The sequence below is a fragment of the Aquila chrysaetos genome, chromosome 3 (assembly GCF_900496995.4).
Source record: "Aquila chrysaetos chrysaetos chromosome 3, bAquChr1.4, whole genome shotgun sequence".
NCBI lineage: Eukaryota > Metazoa > Chordata > Aves > Accipitriformes > Accipitridae > Aquila > Aquila chrysaetos.
In genome coordinates, this window is record NC_044006.1 from 1196780 (window position 1) to 1220672 (window position 23893).

The 23893-nt window shown below is 63.4% G+C and overlaps 2 protein-coding genes across 3 annotated transcripts; both read right to left on the reverse strand.

The window, feature by feature from the left end:
- Nucleotides 1-1240: 1240 nt before the first annotated feature.
- On the reverse strand, nt 1241-2171 carry ID1 (inhibitor of DNA binding 1, HLH protein). The gene is made up of 2 exons (XM_030008814.2): nt 1778-2171; nt 1241-1578 (listed from the first exon to the last, which is right to left on the reverse strand). The coding sequence occupies exons 1-2, from the start codon at nt 2096-2098 to the stop codon at nt 1537-1539; spliced, it is 363 nt and encodes a 120-aa protein (XP_029864674.1). The 5' UTR covers nt 2099-2171; the 3' UTR covers nt 1241-1536.
- A 5648-nt stretch (nt 2172-7819) lies between these two features.
- On the reverse strand, nt 7820-22343 carry HM13 (histocompatibility minor 13). Of its 2 annotated transcripts, XM_030008756.2 has the most exons (13): nt 22088-22343; nt 20498-20596; nt 18509-18591; nt 17451-17539; nt 16558-16643; nt 16286-16411; nt 14261-14318; nt 13604-13687; nt 13268-13304; nt 12074-12176; nt 11410-11495; nt 8957-9148; nt 7820-8272 (listed from the first exon to the last, which is right to left on the reverse strand). In XM_030008756.2, the coding sequence occupies exons 1-12, from the start codon at nt 22283-22285 to the stop codon at nt 8998-9000; spliced, it is 1200 nt and encodes a 399-aa protein (XP_029864616.1). In that variant the 5' UTR covers nt 22286-22343; the 3' UTR covers nt 7820-8272; nt 8957-8997. The 2 variants fall into 2 exon arrangements, with proteins under 2 accessions (XP_029864616.1, XP_029864617.1); XM_030008757.2 differs by lacking the exon at nt 8957-9148 and having other exon boundaries at nt 22088-22342.
- Nucleotides 22344-23893: the final 1550 nt, after the last annotated feature.

Genomic DNA, 23893 nt, shown 5'->3' on the forward strand with positions numbered 1-23893 from the left:
TGCCAGGGGATCTGCCAGGCTGGGGAACCCCGAGTGGGCACAGACACACACATACACACGGAGCTGTGACCATGCCCGTGAAGGTGCAAACACAAACAAATGCTCTTGCAGAGGTGCACACATGCACACACCTGCAGTCAGGGCTGGTCAACCCCTTCCAGCCCCAGAGACCCCCAGCTGCAGGACCCTGGGGTGCAGGAAGGGCCCTGCCAGCGCAGCCCCGAGCTGGCTTCCTGCCCCCAAGGGTGGCTGGGGCAGCAGAAGCCCCCCCAGGCACCCCGATTTTCCCCCACCAAGCCCATAGGAAGGTCCATATACATCTGTTGCAGAAGGCAGCGCAGCCCCCCGATGCGTTTGTGAGTCATGGGGCAGCTCAGGTCAGCACAGCTGCCTGGGGCACCCCCAGCCCGTGGGGTTGCCCAACCCCTGATGCAATTTCCTTCTCCCGAAAAGCTTGTCCAGCCCCAGCCCCGCTGGCAGGGGTTGCACGAGGGCGAGCCGGAACCGCTGGGGCAGCACCACAGCAAGCAGCACCCCAGGGCTCGCACCCACTCTCCCTCGGGGCAGCGCAACGGGACCGTCCCCTGCAGCATCACCCTCCCACAGCCTCACACCCCGCAGCCACCTGCGCCCCGGCCTCAGCCCTGACCCCGCTGAGAAACGGGGCGAGGGCAGGCCCACGCTGCTGCCCAGGGAGACCGGGATCCCACGCTCCTCGCCTGGGCACAGAGCCCCACACCTGGCTCCCAGCACTGTCCCCTCTGTGTCATCGTCCCATCGAGGCGCCTGCCGAGGTGAGATGTGTCCCAGTGCTGCTGCATCTTCCCACCGCGGAAACCAGGGTGCAAACTATCTTCCCTTGTGTGCCTGCCCCTGACACCCATGTCTGAGGCCAGGGAGTGAGAGGGGGGAGCAGGACATGGACCCCACAGGAGCCACTGGGCCCTGGGAGGGGTTCCGTGGGGGCACAGTGCTGGGACAGGGACGGGGCACCACAGACACCTGGGCCCCAACAAAGCAGCACACTGGGAGGAACTGGAACCAGCCCATGGGAGACCCCCTCCCCAGCACCACCACAGGGACCCAGCCCCAGTACCCCACAGCACACCCGCCCAACCCATACTGGTCCGGATGGGCTCCCCCCAGTTTCATGCTCCCTGGGGGCATGGCCCCGGGGCTCAGCCCCTCCCGCCCCCCGAAGCCCCCCCCGGGGAGGGGGGATAGGAAGCAGAGGCGTGCCTGGTCATCAGGGCTTGTTTAATAACAAAACTCCAGCTATTGTAGAACAATATTCTCCAGCATCATTGTAATATACAATACGGGGAATGCTCTCAGCAATCTGAGAAGGATACGTCCCGCGGCCGCCGGGCAGCACCCCCGGCCCAGGCTGCGGGGGGACCCCCCCGGGGCAGCCCCGCCAGGGGAGGGGGCCGCGGCTGCCGGTCCCCGCCGTGCCGCGGGGGTCCCGGGATGCAGGCGAGCGGCGGCGCTCGGGGCCGGGCTCCCGGGGGTGTCCGTGACGGGTCCGGAGCTGTCTCAGCGGCAGAGGATCCGGTCGGCAGCGGGCATGCACGGAGCCTGCGGGAACGGGGAGGGGGGCGAAGCGGCCGGTCAGTGCTGGTCAGGGGGGTCCCGGGGAGGGAAGAGGGGCAGGAGAAAGGGACCCCGCCACCCCCCCGCTCCGGGAAGGAGACAGCGCGGTGCAGAGATGGGGTGGGGGGGTCCGGGGAACCCGGCTGGGCCGGTGCCGCCGGGCCCGGGGGGTGTCCACACTCACCTCGGGGGGGTCCCCGGCGGCGGCGGGGCGGGGGGGCCCGCGCTGCAGCGCCAGCTGCAGGTCCCAGATGTAGTCGATAACGTGCTGCAGCAGCTCCACTTTGGAGACCCGCCGGTGCCGCGGCAGCGTCGGTACCAGCGCCCGCAGCCGCGAGTAGCAGCCCTTCATGTCGTACAGCAGCGCGGCGGCCGCCTGCTCCGCCGCTCCCGGGGACACCCCCGGGCCCGGCCCGCAGCGAGCGGCTTCCCCGGGTCGTACCGCCTTCAGCGAGCCGCCGGCGCCGGCGGGCAGCGGCGAGGGGGCGGCGGCGGCGACCTTCATGGCGAGGGGCGGGGGGGGGGGGAAAGACCGGCGACGACGGGACCCTGCGGGCGGACAGCCGAGCGCGCGCCCCGCCGCGCCAATTATAGAGCGCCGACGACGGCGGGGCGGGGCCGCGGGGGAGAGTCGCGGCCAATGGCGGTGCCGCGGGGGCGGGGACAGCTCCGCCCGCCCCATTCATGCGCCCCCGAAGGGCAGCGCCTTAAAGGGGAGGTGGCGGGGAGAGGGCGGCGGGGGGACACCGGGGGTGCGGGGGCTACCGGGGGTTGCGGGGGCTACCGGGGGTGCGGAGCGCCGGCGGACACCGCCCGCCCCAACGCCTTCCCCGCCATTATCGTGGGTAATTGCCCCGCGGCCCCCCGGTATCGGGCTCCCTGCGGCCTCCGCTTCCCCTCCCCCCCCCCGGAGCTCCCCGCGGCCCCGCTCGCCGCCGCCCCCCCCAGCCCTCCCGGTGCCCCTCCAGGCTCCCAGCCCCCCCTGCACTCCCCAGGCCCCCCCCCCCGCCTCCCCGGCGGCTCAGACCGTTAGACGCCAGGGCCGTGACGTCACCCATTCATAAAACCCCGCGCGCTGTCAGCGCGGCGCCTCGCGGGCGGTGCCCATGGCGACGGGGGCGGGGCGGAGCGGCGAGGAGGGGGGGGGCACCTGCAGCCCGGCCCGGGGGCACCGGGACCCCCCCGGGGACACGGGCATCCCCCTGGGGACAGCCCGTACCCCGCGACCCCCGGCCCCGGTTCGGTCTCCCCCGCCCCAGGGTCGCCCCGCTCTCCGCCCCCCCCCCCCCCCCCAGTCCCGGCGCTGAAACCTCTGCGGAGGCGGCGGCTGCCGGGGGGGGGGGGGGGTCTCCGGGTTTGGGTCCACCGGGGGGGGGGGGGGGGGGGTCACGGCGCTGGGTGCAGATCGCGTGGGGCACCGCGGGACCGTGGGCTGCGAGCGCGGTCCTGGGGCGGGGGGGGACGACGGGAGGAGGTGCCGCCAGTGCGGCTGCAGCCTCCGTGCGAGGCGGCCGGTCCCTGCCCCGAAGGGCTTCCGATCTGGGCGGTAATTAGCGTTCCTGCTCGTTCCCCCCGCACCTGCAGGGAGGTGCAGCCAGCGCCCAGCCAGCAGCGGGGCCGGGAGCCCCGGGGGGGCCCCGAGCAGGACCCCAGCCCGTCCACCCCGCGAGTTCGTGGGGGAGTGCTGCCACGGACCCCCCCAAACAGCACAAAACGGTGCAGCAGCGAGCAGGGGGTGAGCAGGCCGAGCTGCGGCCTTTTCTGTCGCTGCGGGTGTGCGTGCACGTGTGCACACACACGGGTGTGCACAGACACACGGATGTGCACATGTGTATGCACAGGCACACAGATGTACATCCACGCATGGAGGCATGCACACACAGATGTGTGGACACAACACAAACACACATGCATGGGAAGAATCACGCACACACACAAACACGTCCGTAAGTACATGTGTGCACACGCACAGAAGCACGCATGGATGAATGTACATAGATACACACACATATGTGCACGTACATCTATGCACTCTCACACACACATACACCCCATCTTGCACACCAATGCATGTGCCCGGGTGCCAGAGCAGCCCCCGCCGCCCCCCATGTACCCCGGGAGGCCGTGCCGCGGGCCCGGCTGCACCGCTGCATTGTTGGCAGCAGCAAGAAGCCGCGCTGAGCTCTGCCGTGAACAAAGCCGGCATGGGGCTGCGGCACCCCGACAGCGCGGCTCCAGCAGACCCCGACCCCAGGGGGACGGGGCTGCCAGGGTGGGCTGCACTGCTGTGATAGCACTTCATGGTGGCACAGCCACAGGGACAGCCCGGACACGTTGTGCCCTTCCTGGCTGGATAGTGTGTCATGCAGGCCAGATCCAGAGTGGGTGCAGAGGGCCACGGTGCCCTGCCCTTAGTGGGGGGATGGGCTGGGGGCCAGACCCTCCCGTGCTTGGCCATGCTCAGAGCAGCTGCGGCCTCCCCAGGCATGCAGGGAGCTGAAGGCCTCCCCTCCTCTTCCTCCTCTTGGTGGGGACAGCAATCCTGGAGAGCGTGGATGGACTTTAACCCTGCCAGCCTGGCTGGGGGGAGCCGCATCCCTCTGTCCCTCTGTCCCTCCCTCTGTCCCTCCTCCCTGCGTCCCCCATCCCGGCGCGGTGGCGGTTCCCAGGGTGGGCACGGCGTTGGGGTCGCCCCCTCCATTCAGGGCTCGGCGGAGGGCCTGGTGCTGCCCGGTTCCCACCGCGGCTCTCAAAGCTGCTAATTAGCCCCCATCTGGCGGCGGTGGCCGGGCCGCGGCGGGGAGGCCGGGGACATTGTGCGCAGGAATGCCTTTCAGTGCCGCCGGCCGGCCGGCCGCCGCCAGCTGCGCCGCCAACAATGCGCCGTGGCCGGGACGAGCCGGCCCCCGCGCCCCGACAAGCGCCCTGCCCGCCGCCCCGAGCACCGGCCACGCCGGGTGGCGTGGGGACCGGGACGGGCTTCGCTGCCGTGGCGGGTGTCATGGCACGCACGGTGGCACGGTCGCCCTGGCTGCCGGTGGCCCCGGCCCGTGGGATGCCCCCGGCTGTCGGATGTCCTCGCCACGGCCCTCCGTGTGTTGGGGTGGTGGGGATGGAGATGGGGTGCTGGGGTCAGGACTGCCAGCGTAGCCCCAGGACGCTGCCCTGGCCACAGCTGGGCACGGGGTCCCGGCACGGCGTGTCGGCCAGCGCGGCCGGTGTTGTCCGGCAAGACAGATAGCTTCATTTCCATGTCAATTCTGGGAACGGGACACTCGGCACGGTAACAGCGGCCTCAGCCATATGGCGCTGGCTGGGCTCAGCCCGGTCGGGGCGGAGGGGGGGGGCGGCTGCTTTGCGCAGAGCAGGGGTTGCCCGGCAGCCGAGCACATCAAAGCCCCCGGCCGCCCCCCCGCCCTGCCGGGACCACACAGGGCACAGCCACGCCAGGCCGGCGAGGGGCCGCCGGGGGCTACTTGTGCCGCGGCGATGGCGGGGGGGCCAGCCGGCACCCCAGCCCCGGCAGCGCCCAGCCTCATGCTCCGGCACGCAGGGCTCCGCAGGGCTGCGAGCAGGAGGAGGGAAGGCAGCGCGGACACCACGGGTCAGGCTGGGGGGCCCCCCACCAGTGAACGGGACCCCCCAAACCTGGGCTGCTCCTGCCCTGGCTGGGGTTGGTCTCCATCCAGGTCCCCTCACCCCATGATCGGCCCTGGGGACACGCACACCTCTGCCCTGGGGCTGCGCAGAGCCTCCAGCTCCCCGCGCCCGCGGGACGGTGCTGAGCTGCGGCTGCAGATGTGAGCCGGGGGCCGCCGGCACAGCTGGAGCGTGGCCGAGGCCTGAGAAAGCCCTTGCGCGTTCCCCTCCCGCCTTCTCCCTTCCCGTTCCCGGCTCCATCCGCTGCAGGCCAGACCAGCTGGAGCCAGGCAGCCCTTCCTGGGATTTATTCCAGCTTCCTGCCCCTCCTTGCCGGCCGGCCGGGGCTGGGGTTGCTCTCGAGTGCTTCCTCTCCCCGCTCGCAGCCGCCAGCCGGGCGCCACCGCCAGCACCCACCACCCGGCAGGACCCCAGCTCTCACTGCCGGCACCCCCACCGCGGCCGGGCATGCCCGGCTCTGCACGGTGGGGCACAAGGTGCCGCACTGGAAACCGCAGCACCCGGCACCCATCCCGCCAGCTGCGCTCCCGTCCGCGATGGGGAGGCTCTGCAGGGCTCTGGGGACAAGCAGCCCCGGTGTCCCCTCGTCCTGCCCCAGGCACCAGCACTCCCCACCCCATGAAACCACCATCCCGCTGCCTGGCATTTGCACCCAGGGGTGCACCCCCAGCTCAGCCCATCCCACCTTGCTGCAATCCCTGGCGGGAGCTTGGCATGAGAGGAGGGTGCCCAGGGACTCCCCTTGCCAGCGGGCACCTCCATCAGTGCCCCGAGGGGGCCACGGGCACGGGGGGGATCACCCCAAACCCCACGGCTGCCGGCAGCGGGGCAGGCTGTCTCCGGTCCCTTCCCCGGCTGGACGCAGCTCCGTGGATGGAGGTTTCCTGCCAGAGCCGGTGCGTTCGTGTTTCCGCAGCTCCCCCCCTCCCCGAGCCGGAGGGACCCCCTCGGCGAGGGGAAGGTGGCCCAGCGGCGGCCCAGACAGAGCGGAGCCATGCGGCCGTGGCGGTGCGGGGAGCGGAGATGCCACAGGGTCCAGGTGCAGCGGGCGAGCGAAGCCCGGGGCCACCGAGGCGCCGGCTCCGCTGGCGGCTCCTTGCAGGGCCCAGCACGCTTCCTTCCTTCCAGCCCAGCCCTGGCTTATCGGCTAGGCAGGGTGAGGGGTGACCCTGCTCTCCCCTCCCCAGACCTTCCGCTCCCCGCAGCCCCAGGAAAGCTCCTGGCTCGCTGCCGCGCTCCCACCGCACGTACAGCTGGCACGAGCTGCCCCGAGCTCTGCGGAGGAGCAGGGAGGCAGGATGATGCCGGCGCTGGGGTACCACGTGCAACCCCCAGCCTGCTCCTGCACGCTCGGAGGGTCCGGAGGCTGCAAGGGGACGGGTGGGAAGCCAGCGTGGCATCAGGCTCTCACCACCCAAAGCCAGGGAGGATGCAGAGCCTCGCAGGACGCGGTGCCAGGCCCGCACCAGGAGAGCACGCACCATCACGCCGTGGCGGTGAGCAGGCCCCGGCTTGGGGCAGGGTGCTGCACCCCGCGGCAGAGCCAGCGTCGTTTTCCATGGGACACTGGAGGCTGGTGAAATCACATCTGGAGTCTAGACTCAGCGACTCCATGGGCCGGGCCTGGCGGCCGCACCATACCCAAGCCCTGCTGCACACTGTTTGCTTAGCTGGAGGTATTTAATTGGAATTAAAGTGGCCCCTCTTGTTTTTGCGGACAGGGCTGTTGGAAAAGGAGCTGTAAGTCATAGAAAACATCTGTAGGAGACTGCGAAGGGTCATTAGATGGCAGAACGCAAGGCGCCACTTTTAGTGCTCGCAGCCGACACGGGGAATAATGGTTCAATACGGCTTTTGTGGAGGGGCTGCCAAGCCGGCAAACACACTCTATTTATTCTGGCAGTGGGCATGGCCGGAGGGATGCAGGATCCTCCGCACGCCTGCCCCGAGGGTGGGCAGGGAGAACACAGCCGGTGCTGCAGGACACGCGGCAGCCGGCCCCAGCGGGAGCCGAGGCGGCTGCTGGAGCCCCCCCTGCCTGCATCAGCCCCCCTGCCTGTCCCAGCCCCAGGGGGTGCAGGTGGGTGCCTGGCTCCCTGCAAGGAGGGGAGACAGCCTGCGCTCTCTTCAACCCGCTCTGGGGCTCAGTTTGGGGTCACCGGGCTCTTTCCCTCCCATGCCCACTCCCCCAGGCTGTGGGGACTCGGCCCCAGCTCGCTGAACCCCCGGTGCAGCCGAGGCAGAGCATGTCCCCATCCTGCTGGGTTCCTGTGCCCCGATTCCCGCTCACCCACCCACCCGCTCCAGGGCCAGACCCCGGCTCAAACCCACCCGGGCACAGGCCGGGGGTCAGTGACCACAGCCCTAAATCTGGGTGTTGCAAGGAGGAGGTGGGGGGCAGGCTGAGGCTGGCTGGGGGAAGGCCGAGCACTGGACAAGCGGGAGGGGGAAGGGGACGGTCACTTGGAAACAGCCAGACAACGGCCACAGGCCCCACAGGGAGAACAAGGCTGCTGGTGAGCCGGGACGCCGATCCCGGCCGGGCGGCTGAGCAGGGGCTACAAGCTGGAGCAAGCGGCGAAGGCAAGGGCTGCCGGCACAGCCCCAGCGGCACTGCCAGACCAGCACTCTTTCCTTCGACATGGTTTAATATGAGAGAAAGCAAATGCACAATACAAAATTTAAAAACCGGCCTGTGGTTTGCCCCCCCCACCCGCCTTGTACCCCCATAAGAGATAAACAGGCAGGGGGGGCGGCGGTGCGGCCCTGGGGGGCCGGCGGGGGGGTGGCTATGCGGCATACATCGATACCCCACCTGGGTGGCTGCTCCGACACACACAACACGATGCTCTTGCACAATTGTTTCATCGTCTGTCACTTGCGGAGGGTCTGGAAGGGCCCCAGCCCAGCGGTGCTGGGCACGGCCCGTGGGCAAAGTCACTTCTCCTTCTTGGAGGCTTCTGTCGTCTCTTCTTTGGATGCCCCCGGCACCTCCTTGGGGGTAGAGCTCTCCTCGTAGCTGGGGACAAGAAAGACAGGAGGGAGGAGTGAGTGGGGCCAGACCTTCTCTGGGGACAAGAGACCTGTGCCAGGCGGGGACACAGGCTTAGGGTCTGCCCTGCTGCAGTGGCCAGGCCGTGCCGAGGATGGGGGGGCTCTAGCCATTGGCCCCCCAGTGCAGAAAGCCCAACGGGGTGGGAGCCCAGGTGGGGCGACGAGCACTGTGACACCCCCCAGACACCTCCAGGGATGGATGGGGTGGATCCAGCCAGGGGCTGGGGCTTTCCCCAGCCAAGCCATTGGGCCACTCTGTGCCCAGGGGTCTGTCCTCGCTCCCGAGATCACCGTCGGATATCCTGGATAGCACCACACTTCCCCCCCACGCTACCAGGCTGAGTGCTGGTGCCAGCAAGGCTGGTTAGCAGGGGGGAGCCACAGCAATACCAACAGCAGTGACACCCCCACCACCACCTCCAGGGTCTCGCTCCTCTGGCTGCAAACCCCCCAGCACCGGCCCGAGGGCCCTGGCAAAGGAAACCCAGGAAAGCTGCCTTCCAACAGGAAGAACAACAAGGGCAGAGATGGCAAATCCTCTCTCCCTTCACAGTCTCCCCTCAGACAGGGAGAGAAGCCGGCCCGCAGCAGTGAGGCGACAGCTACTGCCTCTGCCCGGGGAGAGGGGAGAGCCGGGACCAGCCCCTACCTGGCCAGAGCGACAGACAGAAAGGGCACCGCGTGCGATTGCTACATGGCACTAGGGCTTTGCTGCCGGCGTCGGCGGGGACAGGACAGTTTCTGCTGCATGGAATCAGCAAGGCTGGCCGGCGAGCCGGACACGGTGGGGAAGTGGGTAAGTCTTGGTGTGTGTGGCAAGATTTCAGCAGAGGATTCATAGCTGCAGGAGAGAGAGGAAGCAGGAGGGGAAAGGGGGAAGACGAGGACAGAGAGGAGAGGCGGGGAGAGAGAAAAAAAAGCAGAAGAGTTTTGGAGTGAGGCTGCTGCAAACTCACCACCCTGCGCAGGCAGCCTGCTGTCCCCTCTGGCTGCCAGCACCCGCTAGCTCAGGCTGGGGTGGCCCTGGGGCCGTGCTGGCAAGCTCATGCCTGCACTCCCCTTGCCTGCAGACCCCAGGCAGGGCCGCAGCATGGAAGAACGAGGACTGAGACCCGGGGAGAAGGCAGCTACCGCCAGCCTGGGTAGAGCCAGGCAGCTGGAGCCCACAGGAGAGCAAGCCTGAGCACTGGGAAGGCAGCAGCAGAGCGGCCCGGGGCTGTGCACACAGCAGACTGACGCAGCAGACCCTTTCCTGCTGTTCAAGGACAGCACGTCTGCAGCAGGGGTGAGCGGCAGGACGGGTTTTCCACTGCTGACAGCTGACAGAGGCAGAGCGAAGGTTACCGCCTGCCTAGAGAGCCTTGTCAAGGCTGGGAGCTGCAAAACTGATCCCGATATCACCCACCTCTGCTCCATAGGCACCCCTTCCCCAGGCTCGCAGCTCAGATCTGCTCGCTCCCACCCTCCCCGCAGCACTGCCTGTGCTCGCCGCTGCATCAGACCCTCGCTGCCCTCTCTCAGGGCAGCTGACGGCTGCTGCGAGACACCATGTGCAGGCAGCTCGCTGCGTGCAGGCAGCCAGCAGGCAGAGACCACAAGAGAACTGCCAGCTCCGGGCTGCCATCAGCACGGAGAGGATCAGGGTGCACCAAAGCCGCACAGGGCAGCTACGCCTTGGTGGGATTCCTGCCGTGGGAGCCACTGCCCTCCAGGCACGAGTCCCATCACGTCCCACTTCCTCTGCCTGCAACTGGCACGACTTCAAGGGTGGCTGGACCCCAGAGCCCATCAAGGTTGCAACCCCCCCCAGCCTCCTGCACTTGCCCTGGCAGGACTCGGCCAACGACAGCGGGCAGCGCTTTGCTGCTGGAGCAGCTTGTGCTAATGCTCTGCGGTGGCACTAGCCCCCGGTGCCCGGCTGCCAGGCTCCCCGGACGCCTTGCTACCAGGCGGGCCGGACTCGCAGCTCGCCTCTCCCCAGTTTCCTGGTGCGGGAGGTGGTGCTGCTGTCAGCTGGTGAGTCACAGCACTGGGGAGAGCGGCTGCAGGATCCCAGGTGCACAGGAAGGACGATCCCAGGACACTCAGCGCCTGCAGCAGCGATCGTCAGAAGCAAACATCAAAGGAGGGGCAGGTGCGGCAGGGCTGGGGAGCTGGCCCAGCTGACAGCCTGGTGGGAACACGCATACCTGCATCTCCCAGGGGAGGGGAAGGAAGCAAGGGCAACCGGCTCCCCGCTGCGCCCCAGTCGGGTGCTGGTTTCCCTTCGAGTAAGCTGGGGGCTCGGGCAGGCCCTCACGGGCAGGGGCACCCCTGGAGCGGGGAGGCTGGGGGGTGCACCATCCTGCTTTGGGATGGATGTTCCCTTCCCTCCTCTGCTTCAGCTGTCCTCAAACAAGCAACCGCACCAGGCCACCACCGAGCGCCTTGAGCGCAACCGGCCGAGCACAGTGGAGAAACAGCTCCCAGGCAAGCCAGGCCATGCTCTGCACGGCTCAGAGGGGACAGTCCAGGCAGGAGACCAAAGCTGCCCCCGACAGCAAACAGGCAAATGCCTGGAGCATGGCAGGCTGAGAGAAGGGCTGGAGCACAACAGCACAGCAAAGCCCCCTTTCTCTGCACCTACAGTCCTGGGGGCAGGGAGACTGCTGCAAACCAGGATACTTTACTCGACCGGGGAGGCTGGGATGTGCTCAAACCAGCCCTGGCTCCTCTCGGAGCTGGATTCAGCTCTGTTCTCCCCCACCCACGGGCACTGGGACACAATGACCAAGTATCTCAGCACCAGGTGTGCGGTCCCACCCTCCCCTACCTGCCAGCGCACGGGAAGAGTTTGTCACCAGGGCGTAAAGCAATACCAGATGCTGCCTGCCTGTTGGTACTGCACCAAAGCTCCCACCCAGCTACGAGGGGGTGGCTGGAGCCAGGGCCGGCGTGTACAAACACAGATCCACTCCCTCCACCCACGCACATGCACACGCACACCCAGAGCATGCCCAGATGAACCCGTCCCCCCAGCTGTGCCCAGGCGTGGGAACATCTGCACGCTTCATGCGCTCCAGTGCCGGGGGCAAAACAGCTCCGTCCCCAGCTGATGCTCACCTGAACATTTCAGTTACTTCTCCCTTTGCCAAGGCCACAAGAAGTGGGAATCCGATGCATGCGGGGACCAGGTACAGAAGAGCAGGCTGTTGGGAAGAAAAACAACTGGTAAACCAAACCACAAATCACCCCTCCGGAGGAGCACGAGGTGAGCTGGCCCTGTTCCCTCCGCACCCATGGCATCTGTCACAGCACCGCACAGAGGGTTAATACCCCAGAAAGTGGCTTCCAAGAGCCAAGTTTTAGCCGCAGCAGCACAAAACCCTCACTGTGAGGTCCCAGCGGTCCACAAACACACCAAGGGCCCCTGTGCAGACCAGTGACAGCACCCACACTGTACAGGCTCCCAGGGCCCCTCCACAGCACGGAGGGTGGGTCTTCACGGGCAGCTTAGTTGCAGAGAGCCACAAAAACACAGGGCAGGCCAGTTGAGGTGATGTTGTTGGAAACGCAGCTGCCTGAACCAGCCTTGCCCCAAACAGGACTCTGCTCTAGCCAGGCACAGAAGCTTTGGGCAGGGCAAGGTACAGGCAGGCATTGGAAAAGCAAAGCCAAGAGAAGGAATGCATCTACTTTTTCCTGGCAGGATGCAGGAACCTCGTGGCCAAACTGGCATGTCCCGCTTGGGACGTGCATCTGCGGGAGGCAGCACAGCGGAGCTCACCTGGGCGTGCTTGAAGATGTGCATGATGAATATGGTCAGGCCCAGCCCAAAGATGTAGGCCACAAAGCTGGTGTAGAAATACGTGTGCGTGTTCTTCTTCAAGCTGTAGAGAAAGGGAGCAGAGCCCAGTGACCTCAGGTCTGGGATGCCAGTGGCCAAAATGGTGCTGGCCCAGCGCTCTAAGCCATCTCCCACCACGCTGGGGCACAGGGAGCCGTGCTCTGCCCGTGCTTTCGAGCCAGCGCAGAGACTGTCACCAGCACAGCCCCAGGTCCCACGGAAGCAGTGTGGGACTGGATGGGGTGACGCCCAGGTGAGGGGCTGGGGAAGGGAAGGAGGTGCACGATCCTGCTTGCTGGATGGCTACTGGGGGGGAGGAATAGGTGCTGGGACCCAAGGAGAGGATCCCACCTTCTCCAGGGAGGCACAGCCGGTCCCTGGCACCCCGCTCTCAGCACGTGCTGTTTTATTGCAGGGCAGGCTGCAGGAACTGGGATTCCCAGCAGGTGCAGGCAGGATGTGGGTGGAAACACCTGGAAGAGCTGGCACGGACTGGAGGGTCTGTGCAACAGCAGCGGGAGCAGGGCCACACCACCGCAGTCGCATGAAGCGGCCCATTCCTGGCAGCTCCCCAGCCGGAGACTTTTGGTGTGGGGCAACTGCTGAAAGCTACACCCCGGCGGTAGGTACAGCTTCCCTGCATAGCAAGGAGCTGCTTCTCCCAACATCAATGGCAACCCAGAGGCAGCCAGCACTGCCAGGCACTGATTTGCTTCCACGCAAACACTTCTCAGGTGCCAGCACCCCACGGCTCTTTCCCACACCATTGTTGTTTCCCCTCACTGCTGTAGCACAGCAGCACTGCCCTCTCCAGTGCCAGGGAGCCAGTGAGGCTCTGTGGGGCTGTTATGTGCTGCCTGCCCTGCCATCCATACAGCAATGCCCGTGAGCTCAAACAACTCGCCCCCAGTGCTCAGGACTCGCCCACAAAGCCAGCCCTTCTCATGTCTACTCTTCCAAGAGCTTCCCCTTGCACCCTCCGTCCCAGCCGCAATCCCAGGTCCCCACGCCAAGCCCCGGAGGGGAGCACACGACTGCGCTCCTGGCTTCCCCTTCCCCTTTTCCTCTACAAAAGCAGCTCAAATATGCTGCAAGATCCAACCTGCCAGAGACCCTTCCCTGCCGCCCACTCACCTGATGTCAAACCGCAGCAGCAAGGCAATGAAGATCCCTGCAGGGAGAAGGGGACAGTGAGGGGATGGAGGTCGTAGGGAAGGCTGAGCCAGGCAGGGCAGGACCCGCAGCGGCTCCGGGTGCCGTGCCTGGGCTGACAGTGCCCTCTCGCGGCACAAGGCACAGGGACAGCACCAGGACCTGGTAGGAGACCCCCCAGCCCACGCAGCCCCCAGCCCACGCAGGAGCCCCACAGGGCTCTGGCATGGCCAAAGGCAGAGTGAAGCAACCCGCTCAGCTCCCCGCGGCCTGTTCAGACAGGCAATCCTGGCCATGTCCCCCCTCTTCTGTCCTCACCTGGAATGACAATGTCTCCCAGACCCAGCATGGCAAAGTTGTCAGCCTCCAGCCCCTTCTCCAGCAGGTCCTGAGGGAAAACCACTACAAGGAGCAGAGGGAGGAACAGTGAGGGAAGAGTGTCTGTGCTGAGTAGACCTCAGCACCACTGTGTGTGGCAAAAAGGCACCGGAGCAGGGCAAGACCCCTGTCCCTGCCCTTGGCCTCCTCCTCTCCTGCAGCTCCCCTTGTTCTCCTTCCTGGGACAACTCTGGAAAGGGAAACCGAGGGGTTTGGGGCCAGCCCCATGTGCAGGTTTCAGCCCCAGCTCCCAGGACCCAAACGACTGCATGCACCACAACAGCAGAAATTCACCCCTCCCGCTGTTTTTTTGGATGTTTTGATTTGCTGGGGTTTGTTTTCTAATGAGCAGGTGAAATTGCCCACTCTGTGGGGTGCAGACTAACCCAGGGCTCTGCAAATCATCCCTCTCCAGAGACCTGGCCCGCTCCCTGCAGGTCAGTGACACCATGCAGCAGTCTAAGGGGTCACTAGCAGGAAACCTTCCTGCACACATCCCACCTTCTGAGCCATCTCCAGAAGGTGGAGGATGCACGGGGCAGCAACCGCAGCACAACAGACAGCCCCTCCTCCAGCACATGGGGAAGATCTACTCACGTTTTATCGGGGCCTCGAACGATTTGGCAACTGTCACCATCACATTGGTGCCAAACACCTAGGGGCAAGCAGAGGAGTCCGGGATGACCACAGCTGCACAGGGACACACACACGTGCTCGGCTACAACATCACCTCGGGGCCCGGAGCGGCCTCAGTGACAGAAAACAGCCAAAGAGCCACTGAAATGCGGGCAGAGGAGTCCTGCAAGTGAGCCCACCACCCAGGGGAGAAAGCACAGGACAGTGCTCAAGGCAGGGAGCACATCACGGTCATCCTGCTTTCAGAGCAGCACCAGAGAGACTGCTCACATCGCAGGGCTGCAGTGCTGCCCACCACCCGGCCTTCCCCAGCACCTACCCCTGCAGGTTGGTTCAGCTCTAATTAGTCAACTCAGCAGAAAGCCTGACCACCGTGCAGGATGTTATCTGAGGGCAGGAGTTCCCAGTGGAGAGTCCCAGCCAGTGCCAGGCTGCTGCCTGTGAGCTTCCAACGGGGACTGGAGCAATTCTCGGATCAGCTGCATTTTGCTCTGAGGTCATTTATTTGTACTGCACTATCAGCTTTAAATACTGGCATCGTTTGGGGGATGGACTGTAAACACATAGGTCAACCACCCTTATTTCTGTTCCTTTTCATCTCCAAGCCTCCAGTCTTGGCTATACCAGCAGCAGGCACATAAACCAGGTGCTGGTCAGCACCAGGTGAGCAAGATCCTAGAGCTAGGAATTAAAGAGAAATGTTAAAGCAAGCATTGGGCATCAGATTAACTCCCATAAGGTGCAGCAAGCTCTGGGCATTGCCACGGAGTGACAGGACTCCACACTGGGACAAGGGAAAAGCATCACATGCAAATTCACCCCAAGACTCTGCAGGGGGCAATATCATCGATCCACTGAGCAGTTCTCCTTCCTCCTTGAAATCCTCCTTGGATCTCACTCTGATTAAATCCATGCTAAGATCCAAGTGACCAATCCCTGCAGAGGGGCACAGCAAGAGGGTCTCGACTTCAAGACGGCCCTTCTGCGAGGCTCTGGCAATACATTGACCTGCCAGGGAAGCCGAGGCAGGAGACAGCCAGCAAGTGGAGAGCAGCAAGGGTTGCACTCTTGCTGTCTCTGAAGCACTGGGAAGTTACTCACACCCTGAGCAGAGCATGAGGCACTGGGTGGGCTAAGCCAGAAGGCTGAATCTTCTCCAGCTGAAAGCAGCAGAGGAAGTGGCACACAGGCTAATGAACCACAGAGCTGAGACTGTTAACGAGCCTGTGAAACAGGGGTAGCACTGGCCAAGTACAAAATAACATACAGTAGCCAGGCTTAAATAGGAAAGGATTACTGAGGCAGCTGCAAAGCTGCTGGACAGACCTCAAGGTATACAAGGCTGTCAGACATTTGGAAACACAGTAACTCAGAAGGTAGAGGTTGCCGGAAGGACTGAGGAATACAGACATTGCAAGTAAAAACATGCATCCAGGCCCATTGCAGAGAGATAAGGAAAACCTCAAAATTAAGATGTCGGGGCACTGCACTGGCTGAGGGAAAGAGACTGGAGGCATTCCAGTGTTTGGTCCTCTGTGCAAGAGAACAGGACGCTAACGAAGCTGGCAGATGACAAAGTTGAGGCACAGCTCATACAAGCCAGATCAGTGTACGCCAGAGCAGCCTCGTCCTCCAGCCCACCCAGCAGCTCTGTCAGGCATTGGGAAGACCTTAGTGGGAAATACAAGTCACCATAACTGGATATGCCACACACCTGGGTACCCCACAACAGCCCTGACGAGATCACTGCCAGCCCTGGGCTCTCTAAGGCAGAGATTAAAAGAAAATGCATTTGCTGAGCCATGTTCTGCCCCTGTTTGATTCCGTCATCATCCCCACCACACCCCTTTGGGCTGAGAAAGTGGAAATCCTGACTGCAAACGTGTGTCCAGCCAGCGTGCTGCCTCTGAAGAGGCTTAACGCCACGCACATGCCTTCCGCCAACGGCTGCAACTCGCGTCCGCCCCGGGGAATGCTCCCGTTTACCCAGAAGACGTCGTAGATGAAGAGGCCCCCAAGCAAGATGCAGCCAGTGCTGACGTTGTTCAAGTGCAGCAGCTCCACCCCGTTGAGAGAGAAAGCCAGCCCAAAGAGATTGTTGGCAATCCAGTGCTGAGAACAACAGGAAAAGGAAATTTGGGTCCCACTGCATATGCCAAGCCACGGCCTCAGCCTGCAGAGGCCTTGTGTGGAAAGGGGCCTGGGTCTGATCCAGCCTGGTCCCCGGCCTCCCTGCAACAGGGCTGTGGTGCGCTTACCTTTCTCAGCAGGTACCAGACCCCCACAACACTGCTCAGGGCCAGGCACACAAGATCCTTGGTGTCAAACTCGTAATTCACTATTTCTGCAATAAAAAAGAGAAGTCAGATTTTGGGCAGCCTGGGCAGCTCCCCTTCCGCGCAGGGAAGTGTGAGTGACTTCACAGCTGGGGAGCAACACAGACCACAGCACCCATGTCCCAAACGAGGGGACTGTACCCACAGGAATGGCCGTGCCCATGGTAAACACGTGCAAACTGCATGCGAGCGAGCAGCCGGCCCTGGCAAGCCCGGACCTTCTCCTTCAGCCAGACTCTGCCACATGGACAGCATCTGCGATCCTTCTGTCAATAAGGAAATTGGATTCAGGCACTGTCTAAGGCAGGGAGAGGCAAACCTTCTCCCTCTTCTTGCACCAGTTAACTCCTGGTGTTATCACTAGAAGTAGTATTCCTTTACCAGTAAAGCTACTGGGCAGGATGCTTATCAAAGCATCTTCTACCAGTGCAAAGATTTGAATCAGATCAGTTAAGGCAGAACACAAATAGTCAGTACTATGCTACCCGAGGAGCTTAAACACAGGCAGTGCATTTAACAGCAGCCATAGCTCCATTCCTATAGCATTCTGGGATCTGTTTCTGGGGTTTCCCTGCCAGCCAGAGGCAGCACAGAGGGAGAGTGCCAGCCGGTGCACGAAGATGCACACAGCAGCCCCAGCTCTGCAGAGACACGCGGGGCTCACACTGGCTACAGAAGCACAGAGGGGAGCAAGAGGCAAGTCTTTAAGAAGGTTGTTTCAACGGGCTGAAAGTCAAAACACCAAGTGAGCAAAAACCACAACAGTAAAGGCAGAAAACATGCAGGTCCCCAGAGAGATCAGCAAGCCAACATACCCTCCTTGCTTTCCCCGGAGCCTTGGGTGAAAAGGAGCTGGTACTGTTTGTTGGGGAAATTTGCAGGGAAGAATCTGTTCATCATGGGGCTGAAACGAGAGGTGTAGACAAGGGCAGCTCAACATAAACCCCGCAGGATGCGCTGCCCAGCACCTCTGCGTAATGGCATCACAGAACAGATGCTGGCCCACACCCCCTCCGAAGATGGAGAAACGCCAGGTTTCACCACATCAGAGACTTGCAGGAGCCCCAGCTTCAGTTACCAAGCTGCAGATATGGGACCTCGTCCTTCCCAGAGGTCTGATGTGCCCATATGTGACAGTCCCCCAAAATGCTCTAGGGCAACAGGCATAGAGCATCGCCCGCAAGAAGGAAGAACCTGCTCCAGACACCAGCATGCGCCCTGTGCCCCTCAGCAGCCCCCTAGGCACCCAGAACTGGCTGGGCCGCCACTGAACAGCTCTCCTGCAGAGCCGGGAATGGAGACAAAGCCCTTGCCCAGCACCGGTCTAGGGAAAGCATCTGGTCCCCAACACCCTAGAGCTCAGGAAACAGGAAACCAGTTTTACTTTTTCAGTTACTGAAACAGCCTGAGCTTTCAACACCTCGTGCCAAGCATCAGTGCGAGAGGCCGGGGACGTTATTGTGAGCTCCAGCTGCCTGTTTCAGCCGTCCCAATAAGGGGAACACGGGTGCCGAGGAGCTCTCCCCTCCACAGGGCAGCGAGGACTGTGCCAAGCCATAACAGCTCCTCAGGGTGAGCTGGCCTTGTCCCGTGATGGCGGCCACCCACACCTCCACGAGCTCTCCCAGTGATGCTGTACAGGGTACCGGATTGCCAGGACCCCCGAGACTTTGGTTCCCCCACAAGGAAGGATTCACAGCATGCTCTGGGCCCTTCACACCGCCAAGGGACAGCACCCCAAGAGCTGGGACCTGGCTCTGCTGCAAGGCAATGGTGCTCTAGAAAGCCCCCAATAAACTCAACGTCCCGCTGCCTCGCAGAGCGGGCAGCCTCGGACACCCCTGCCCCAGTCGCACCCTTCCCTCTGCTGTACCTGATGGTGTGGGACAGGGCGAGGATCCCCAGCACGAAGAAATACATGGAAAGCAGAAGATTGATGTACTCTTGAGAGAATATCTGCAAGACAAATCCAGAAAGGGGTTAGTTACTACAGCGTCCTCCCCATCTACAGCACTTCACGTTTCCATTAGCAGCTGCTGTGTCAGTGCTCCAGGGAGATGAGAATAGCTGGAATAACCCAAATTCTTGCACTGCTGATGGGATATATGTTGGAAATAGCCATGTGCTCGCAGAACAAGCACAATGGACCTGCGAGCTGTCGCACATCTACGAGCTGCTCGGGTCAAAAAATAACTCCTGCGCTTCAGAAAGGAGGACAGAGCTTCCCCCGCGTGTCCCTTGCAGAGTGAGCCAGAGCAAGGAGTGAGGCACCGCGCCGCTCCCGAGGGCTGCCCCAGCAGAGGGGAGCAGCAGCACCCCCACCTCACCACTGCAGCGGGCTGAGTGCATCCTGCCCTAATTAAACCAGGTATTATTAGAAATCCTGTCCTCCAACGCACACGCTGCCTTAATGCCAAATCACACCCCTACAGCCCAGCGCAGGGGGACCCCATGGTCCTCCATGCTCTCCTGGAAGGGGGATGCTGGAATACAAGAGCTCATGGCAGATTGCAGATATTAAAAGGAAGAGCCGCAAATCATGCAGCGACTTCAGCGGAGCCACGCTGCACATTCAGTACTTTCTTTTCCTGGTGCCTCCATCCCAGCCAGGAGCAAGAGGCAGAAAAGGCACCTGAGGAGATGGAAGAGTACCCTGAGACATGGGCCACAGGGAAGGGGTGGGCTGCTGGGTTCTTTCAGTGGCCAGAGGGGCCCAGCAGCAGGGTCTGGTGGCTGCTCCATACCTCACCATTAGGAGGGGCTCGGCAGATGCTCAGCTTTACTACTGGTGACCTAAAAGAGGAGCTGCAGCCCCAGTGAGCACACAGGCTAAACGTCATTGCTGGGAAAGCAGGGCATATTGCTAGGGGGGCCTGATCCTGTCTGCTGTTGCAGAGCTGACCTCTGCAGCTGGGCAGGCTGAGGCATGCACTCGCCTTCCTGGTGCAGCCGCAGCACGAGCCGGTGCCCAGGACCACGCTGGCGTAAGGAGCTGCACAGCACAGCTGTCAGCCCAAACAGCCGCTCGACCCAGGGTAGGAACCCGCGGTGTCAGTCGGCTGCTGCGCGGTAACTGTGATGGGCAGAGAAGGGCCTGCAAACTGCAATATTCCCAACTTTGCACCTTAAACCTCACCTGGCCAGCCAGGAGCACCCTGCCACCTCGCAGGCAGCCCAGGACAGCGGGGCTGGAAGCCACCGTGTCGAGAGTACCGCTCTGCGCTGGCAATCCCACGGCTCATCAGGCCCCTCCAGGAGCTCAGCCGCACACCAGACATGCGTGGGCAGCCAAAGGCGCTTTAAGCCAAGATACCTTCTCCACACAGCTGAAAGCACCTGCTGCTGGGATCTCCTATCTGTGACTCAGGAATGGTCATCTAACTCTGCTTGTTGGCTCTGCATGTCTAAAAGACTTCACCTGAACACACAGGGGCTCACCCATGAGCTAGCAATCCCCCAGGCCTGCAGCCAAGACGGCTTCAGAAGCGCAGCACGGGGCACAACACAGAGACAGCAGCATTTGCAACTCAGCAGTCCCTGGCACCCTCTGGTTTCAGTCCATGCACCGTCAGGTCACCCTGTGGAGGCAGGCAGAGCTCAGGGGTGAACTCGCCCCTTGGCAGCTGTCCAGAACCAACTTGTGCACAAACAGGCTCTGACTTCCCCCAAGCTGTGACAGTTCAGGCGAGAACTGACGTCCTCCTGCGTGGTGACACCGAAGAGCTCGAGCCATGCAGCCTTACACACTTTCTGTCCCAACACTAAGGGCCAAAACTCGACTCAGCCCCACTTTGGGAACTCCTGACCAGGCAGGGAGGATGGCAGGTACCGGCTCCAGCACCCGCTGACACTGCTCACTTACTTTAAAGAAGAGGTAGAGCCCCAGAAGGGTGCAACTGGCAACAATGGGAAAACGAGCAGCGTCTCGGCTGGTAATGGTCTCTGGCATCTCCGAGGAGTTCTGCGGAGGGAAAGAGAGGACAGGAATGGATCAGCCCCTGCTCTGGCTTCATACCTGAGCAGGAGGTGAACAGACACAATGAGCGGGACTCCGCGGTGGCTTCGAGAGGGGCAGGGCACCCACTGGCTGTGTCACAGGTAGAGCCTGAGACAGGAAAAGCAAACCTCGCACTCGTCCTTCCAAGGGCTGCCACAATTTACTGCTTTTTTTCCTCTTGGAGAAAGGAAAAAAAAACCCTGCACTGGTGTTGCTCCTTTCTCCCTCTGCCCAGTGGGGAGCTGGGCTCCCTCGCCGCCCATGGCCGTCCGTCCCCGCCAGCCTCCCCATCTGTGCGCACCATATGTCGATCACCCTCTGAATGACATTCCTCTCCAATCACCCTTTTATCCCTCACCTCGCTCTTGGGACACTCGTTGTGCTCAGACACCCCAGATTTATAAACCCCTTTTGCCTTCTGAGACATATTTCCACCAGCTGAACCAGCCCCCTTTCAAGCTATTTCCCACAAGAGACCCTTCAGCTTTCAGAGGAGAGGCAGAGGGCTGCCTGTCCCCTGCCTGCCCCCCTGCCCAGCTGGCTGCTGCTCAGAGATCTAATCTCACACAGGCAAACACCTGCGGCCAGCAGCAGAGTGGAAGCCCTTATGCAAAGCAACCCTGCGAAGGAACAACAGTTTATCCCGGCCACGGCAGCTGCCACACAGCGCTCAGCAGCACAGAAGAGCCACTGGCTCCCTGCGGCATGAGCGAAGAGAAATTCCTCCCCAGAACCACACTCAGGCCCTGCTCACAGACCTCAGCTGCCTGGGCTGCCAGCAAGCCCACTAACACCAGCCGAAACCCCTGATGTAAGCCTTAAGGGCAGACAACAGGCTTTAAAAACGGTGTAAAACAGTCCCTTCTCCTGAGCTTTGGGAGCTGAAGAGTTGGGATTTAAGTCCCAGCTGCTACCGGAGGCCAGGCACAAGATGCAGAGAGCAGCACGATGGGCTGCAGGCACAGCACAGGGTGTGCGGGCAGGAGGGCTCCACAGCACCCCAGGGACCAGCCTGAGTGCTGCAGGGTGGGTGAGCAAACCCACACACGAGCCCCCCCAAACACGGCATCTCTTGCAGGGGTGAGAGAGGCAGTCAGGAATTTTGCAGCACTTGAACTGATCGGCACAATGCGAAAAGGGGCTGGAGAAGACCCCGGGGGCAGCCGGATCTCCCCCGCCTCCACCGGGCCGAGGGTCTCTCTGCTTTTCCAGGGACAGTGTTGGGGGGGAGGGGGGTCCACGCAGCTGCGGGATGGGGCACCGTGGGGTTGGGGGGGGGCAGCCGAGGCCTAAAGGCCCCGGAGGGTCTCCCGGGAGAGGCGGGGGGCAACCCCCGCTGCCGGGCACGGCTTGGGGGGGGGTTGGAGAGACCCGGACGCCCCGGCGCCGCCGGGTTCAGGGTGGGGGTGCGGGGGGGGGGGGGGTGTCCGGCCTACCCCGGAGCCGCGGGGGTACCTTGCTCTTGGCGCAGCTGACGGAGCGCAGCGCCCCGAAGAAGATGGGCAGCAGCGCCATGAGGACGAGGCTGCCGTAAGCCAACGCCATACCCTCGGGGGTAGCGGGCGGCCGGGCGGCCGCGGGGGACCCGGACCCGACCCCCGTCCCGGTCCCGGTCCCGGCGGCGCTGCCGTTGTGCGCCGCGGCCTCCTCCATGGCGGTCCGCTTCCGGCCCGCGCGCGCCAGGGACACGTCCTCTTTACCGACCGGAAGGCGCGTCACAGCGTCGACCGACGCCGCCGGCGTTAAAGCCACGCCCACCCCCGGCAACACGGCTCGCCGTTGCTAGGAGACCGACAGCCGGGGAGGGCGGGGCCTGAGCGCCGCCGGGCCCGATCCCGGCTGGGCCCGATCCCGGCTGGGCCCGATCCCGACCGGGCCCCGCGGCTCCTCGTGTGTGTGTGTGTGTGTGTGTGTGTGCCCCCCGTCCCCCCCACCCGGGGTCTGCATCCCCCAGAACCGGCCTTGGGCTCGGCCCCGGGGACCCGTTACCCCGCTGGGGCCCGGTCTCCAGGCTGGTCTCCCCGCCTCCCACCGCAACAGAGCCCGGCGGTGGTGGAAGGCCCCGGTGCGGTCAGGCCGTGCCCCCCCCCCAGCCCTCCCGCGCCTCGGTGGACCGGGAGCCGTGAGGGCAGCCAGAGGCCGGTGGGACGGAGCAGTGCCGGCGGTTCCCCTGCACCCTGCTTATGCTCAGCCCGGGATTATCCCGGTTGATGGTTGTTTATCCCATCTCCCCAAACTCTTGCGCTGATATCATGGCTCCCGGGGAGCACAGGCTTGTCCCTCCCTGCCCAGACCCTGCGGTGTGAGGAGCGGGTGAGATCTCCTGGGGGGTCCCTGCGGGTGGGGGGGTGGGAGGCCCACAGCTCCCCATAGCCCCCGGCCACCAAGACCACAAGCGGGAAGGTGGCGGCTTTGGCCACCGTCAGCCTGAGCGAGTCGGGTCGGGAGCTCCCGAGCTGCTCCTCCATCCAGCCCTGGGTTTTCCTGCCCTTCGCCGTTTCCCAAGGACCCCCCCCCTGCGCTGCCAGGCCTCCCCCGTGACCTCCCCCAGCCCACCCGTGGCCGCACTCGTCGAACAGCCCTTCTGCAAAAATGCCTCATAAATGGCAGCAAATTCTCCCTGCCGCTGGACTGGGGCCAGGACTCTGCTGGAAAATTGGCTGAAACATGTGTTTTCCTCACAAATATTCCCTCCCCTCCCGAGCCGCTGGCAGCCTGGCTGTGCCACCGAGCCTCCTCCTCCTCCTCCTCCTCCTCCTCCTCCTCCTCCTCCTCCTCCTCCTCCTGCGTGTCCCCCTTTCCCTTGCTGGGGCGGGAGTCCGCTGGGAAGCAAAGACACCAGCGAGGATAAAGATTGGGCAAAGTTGAATGGTGCTGCCCCCAGTTTAGATCTGAGCCACGGGCAGGGGAAGGGAGCGCAGCAGGGATTAAAAAGCAAGTTTTTAATTTTTTTTAAAAATGTTTTCCTCTTTTTTTTTTTTTTAAAAAAAAAAGGAATCTATTTCAGGACCGGGTGTGATTCATAGTTTTGTGTTTCAGGCAGAGGGCAGATGGAAAGGCCTCCCGGGAGCCCCTCTCTGCGGGGCTGGCCTCCTGCCCGGGACGCTGTCCTCTCCCTGCCACTAATTCTCCCACAAAGGAGAAGGACGGGCACCAAGGGCAGCAGCAGGCAGCAGCAGGCAGCCACGCAGGCAGCGTGCCCATGCACTCCCCGCTGCTTCCCACCCTGGTGCCTGCCATGGTCCGGCACGGCCCAGCGCA

Coding starts and splice junctions, on each gene's coding strand:
- ID1 (XM_030008814.2), bottom strand. CDS start 2,098: ATGAAGGTCGCCGCCGCCGCCCCCTCGCCGCTGCCCGCCGGCGCCGGC. Junction 1,579..1,777: donor CCGCCGGGGACCCCCCCGAG/GTGAGTGTGGAC, acceptor CCGTTCCCGCAG/GCTCCGTGCATGCCCGCTGC.
- HM13 (XM_030008756.2), bottom strand. CDS start 22,285: ATGGAGGAGGCCGCGGCGCACAACGGCAGCGCCGCCGGGACCGGGACC. Junction 20,597..22,087: donor TCAGCTGCGCCAAGAGCAAG/GTACCCCCGCGG, acceptor TTCCCTCCGCAG/AACTCCTCGGAGATGCCAGA. Junction 16,644..17,450: donor CTCCGGGGAAAGCAAGGAGG/GTATGTTGGCTT, acceptor TTTTTATTGCAG/AAATAGTGAATTACGAGTTT.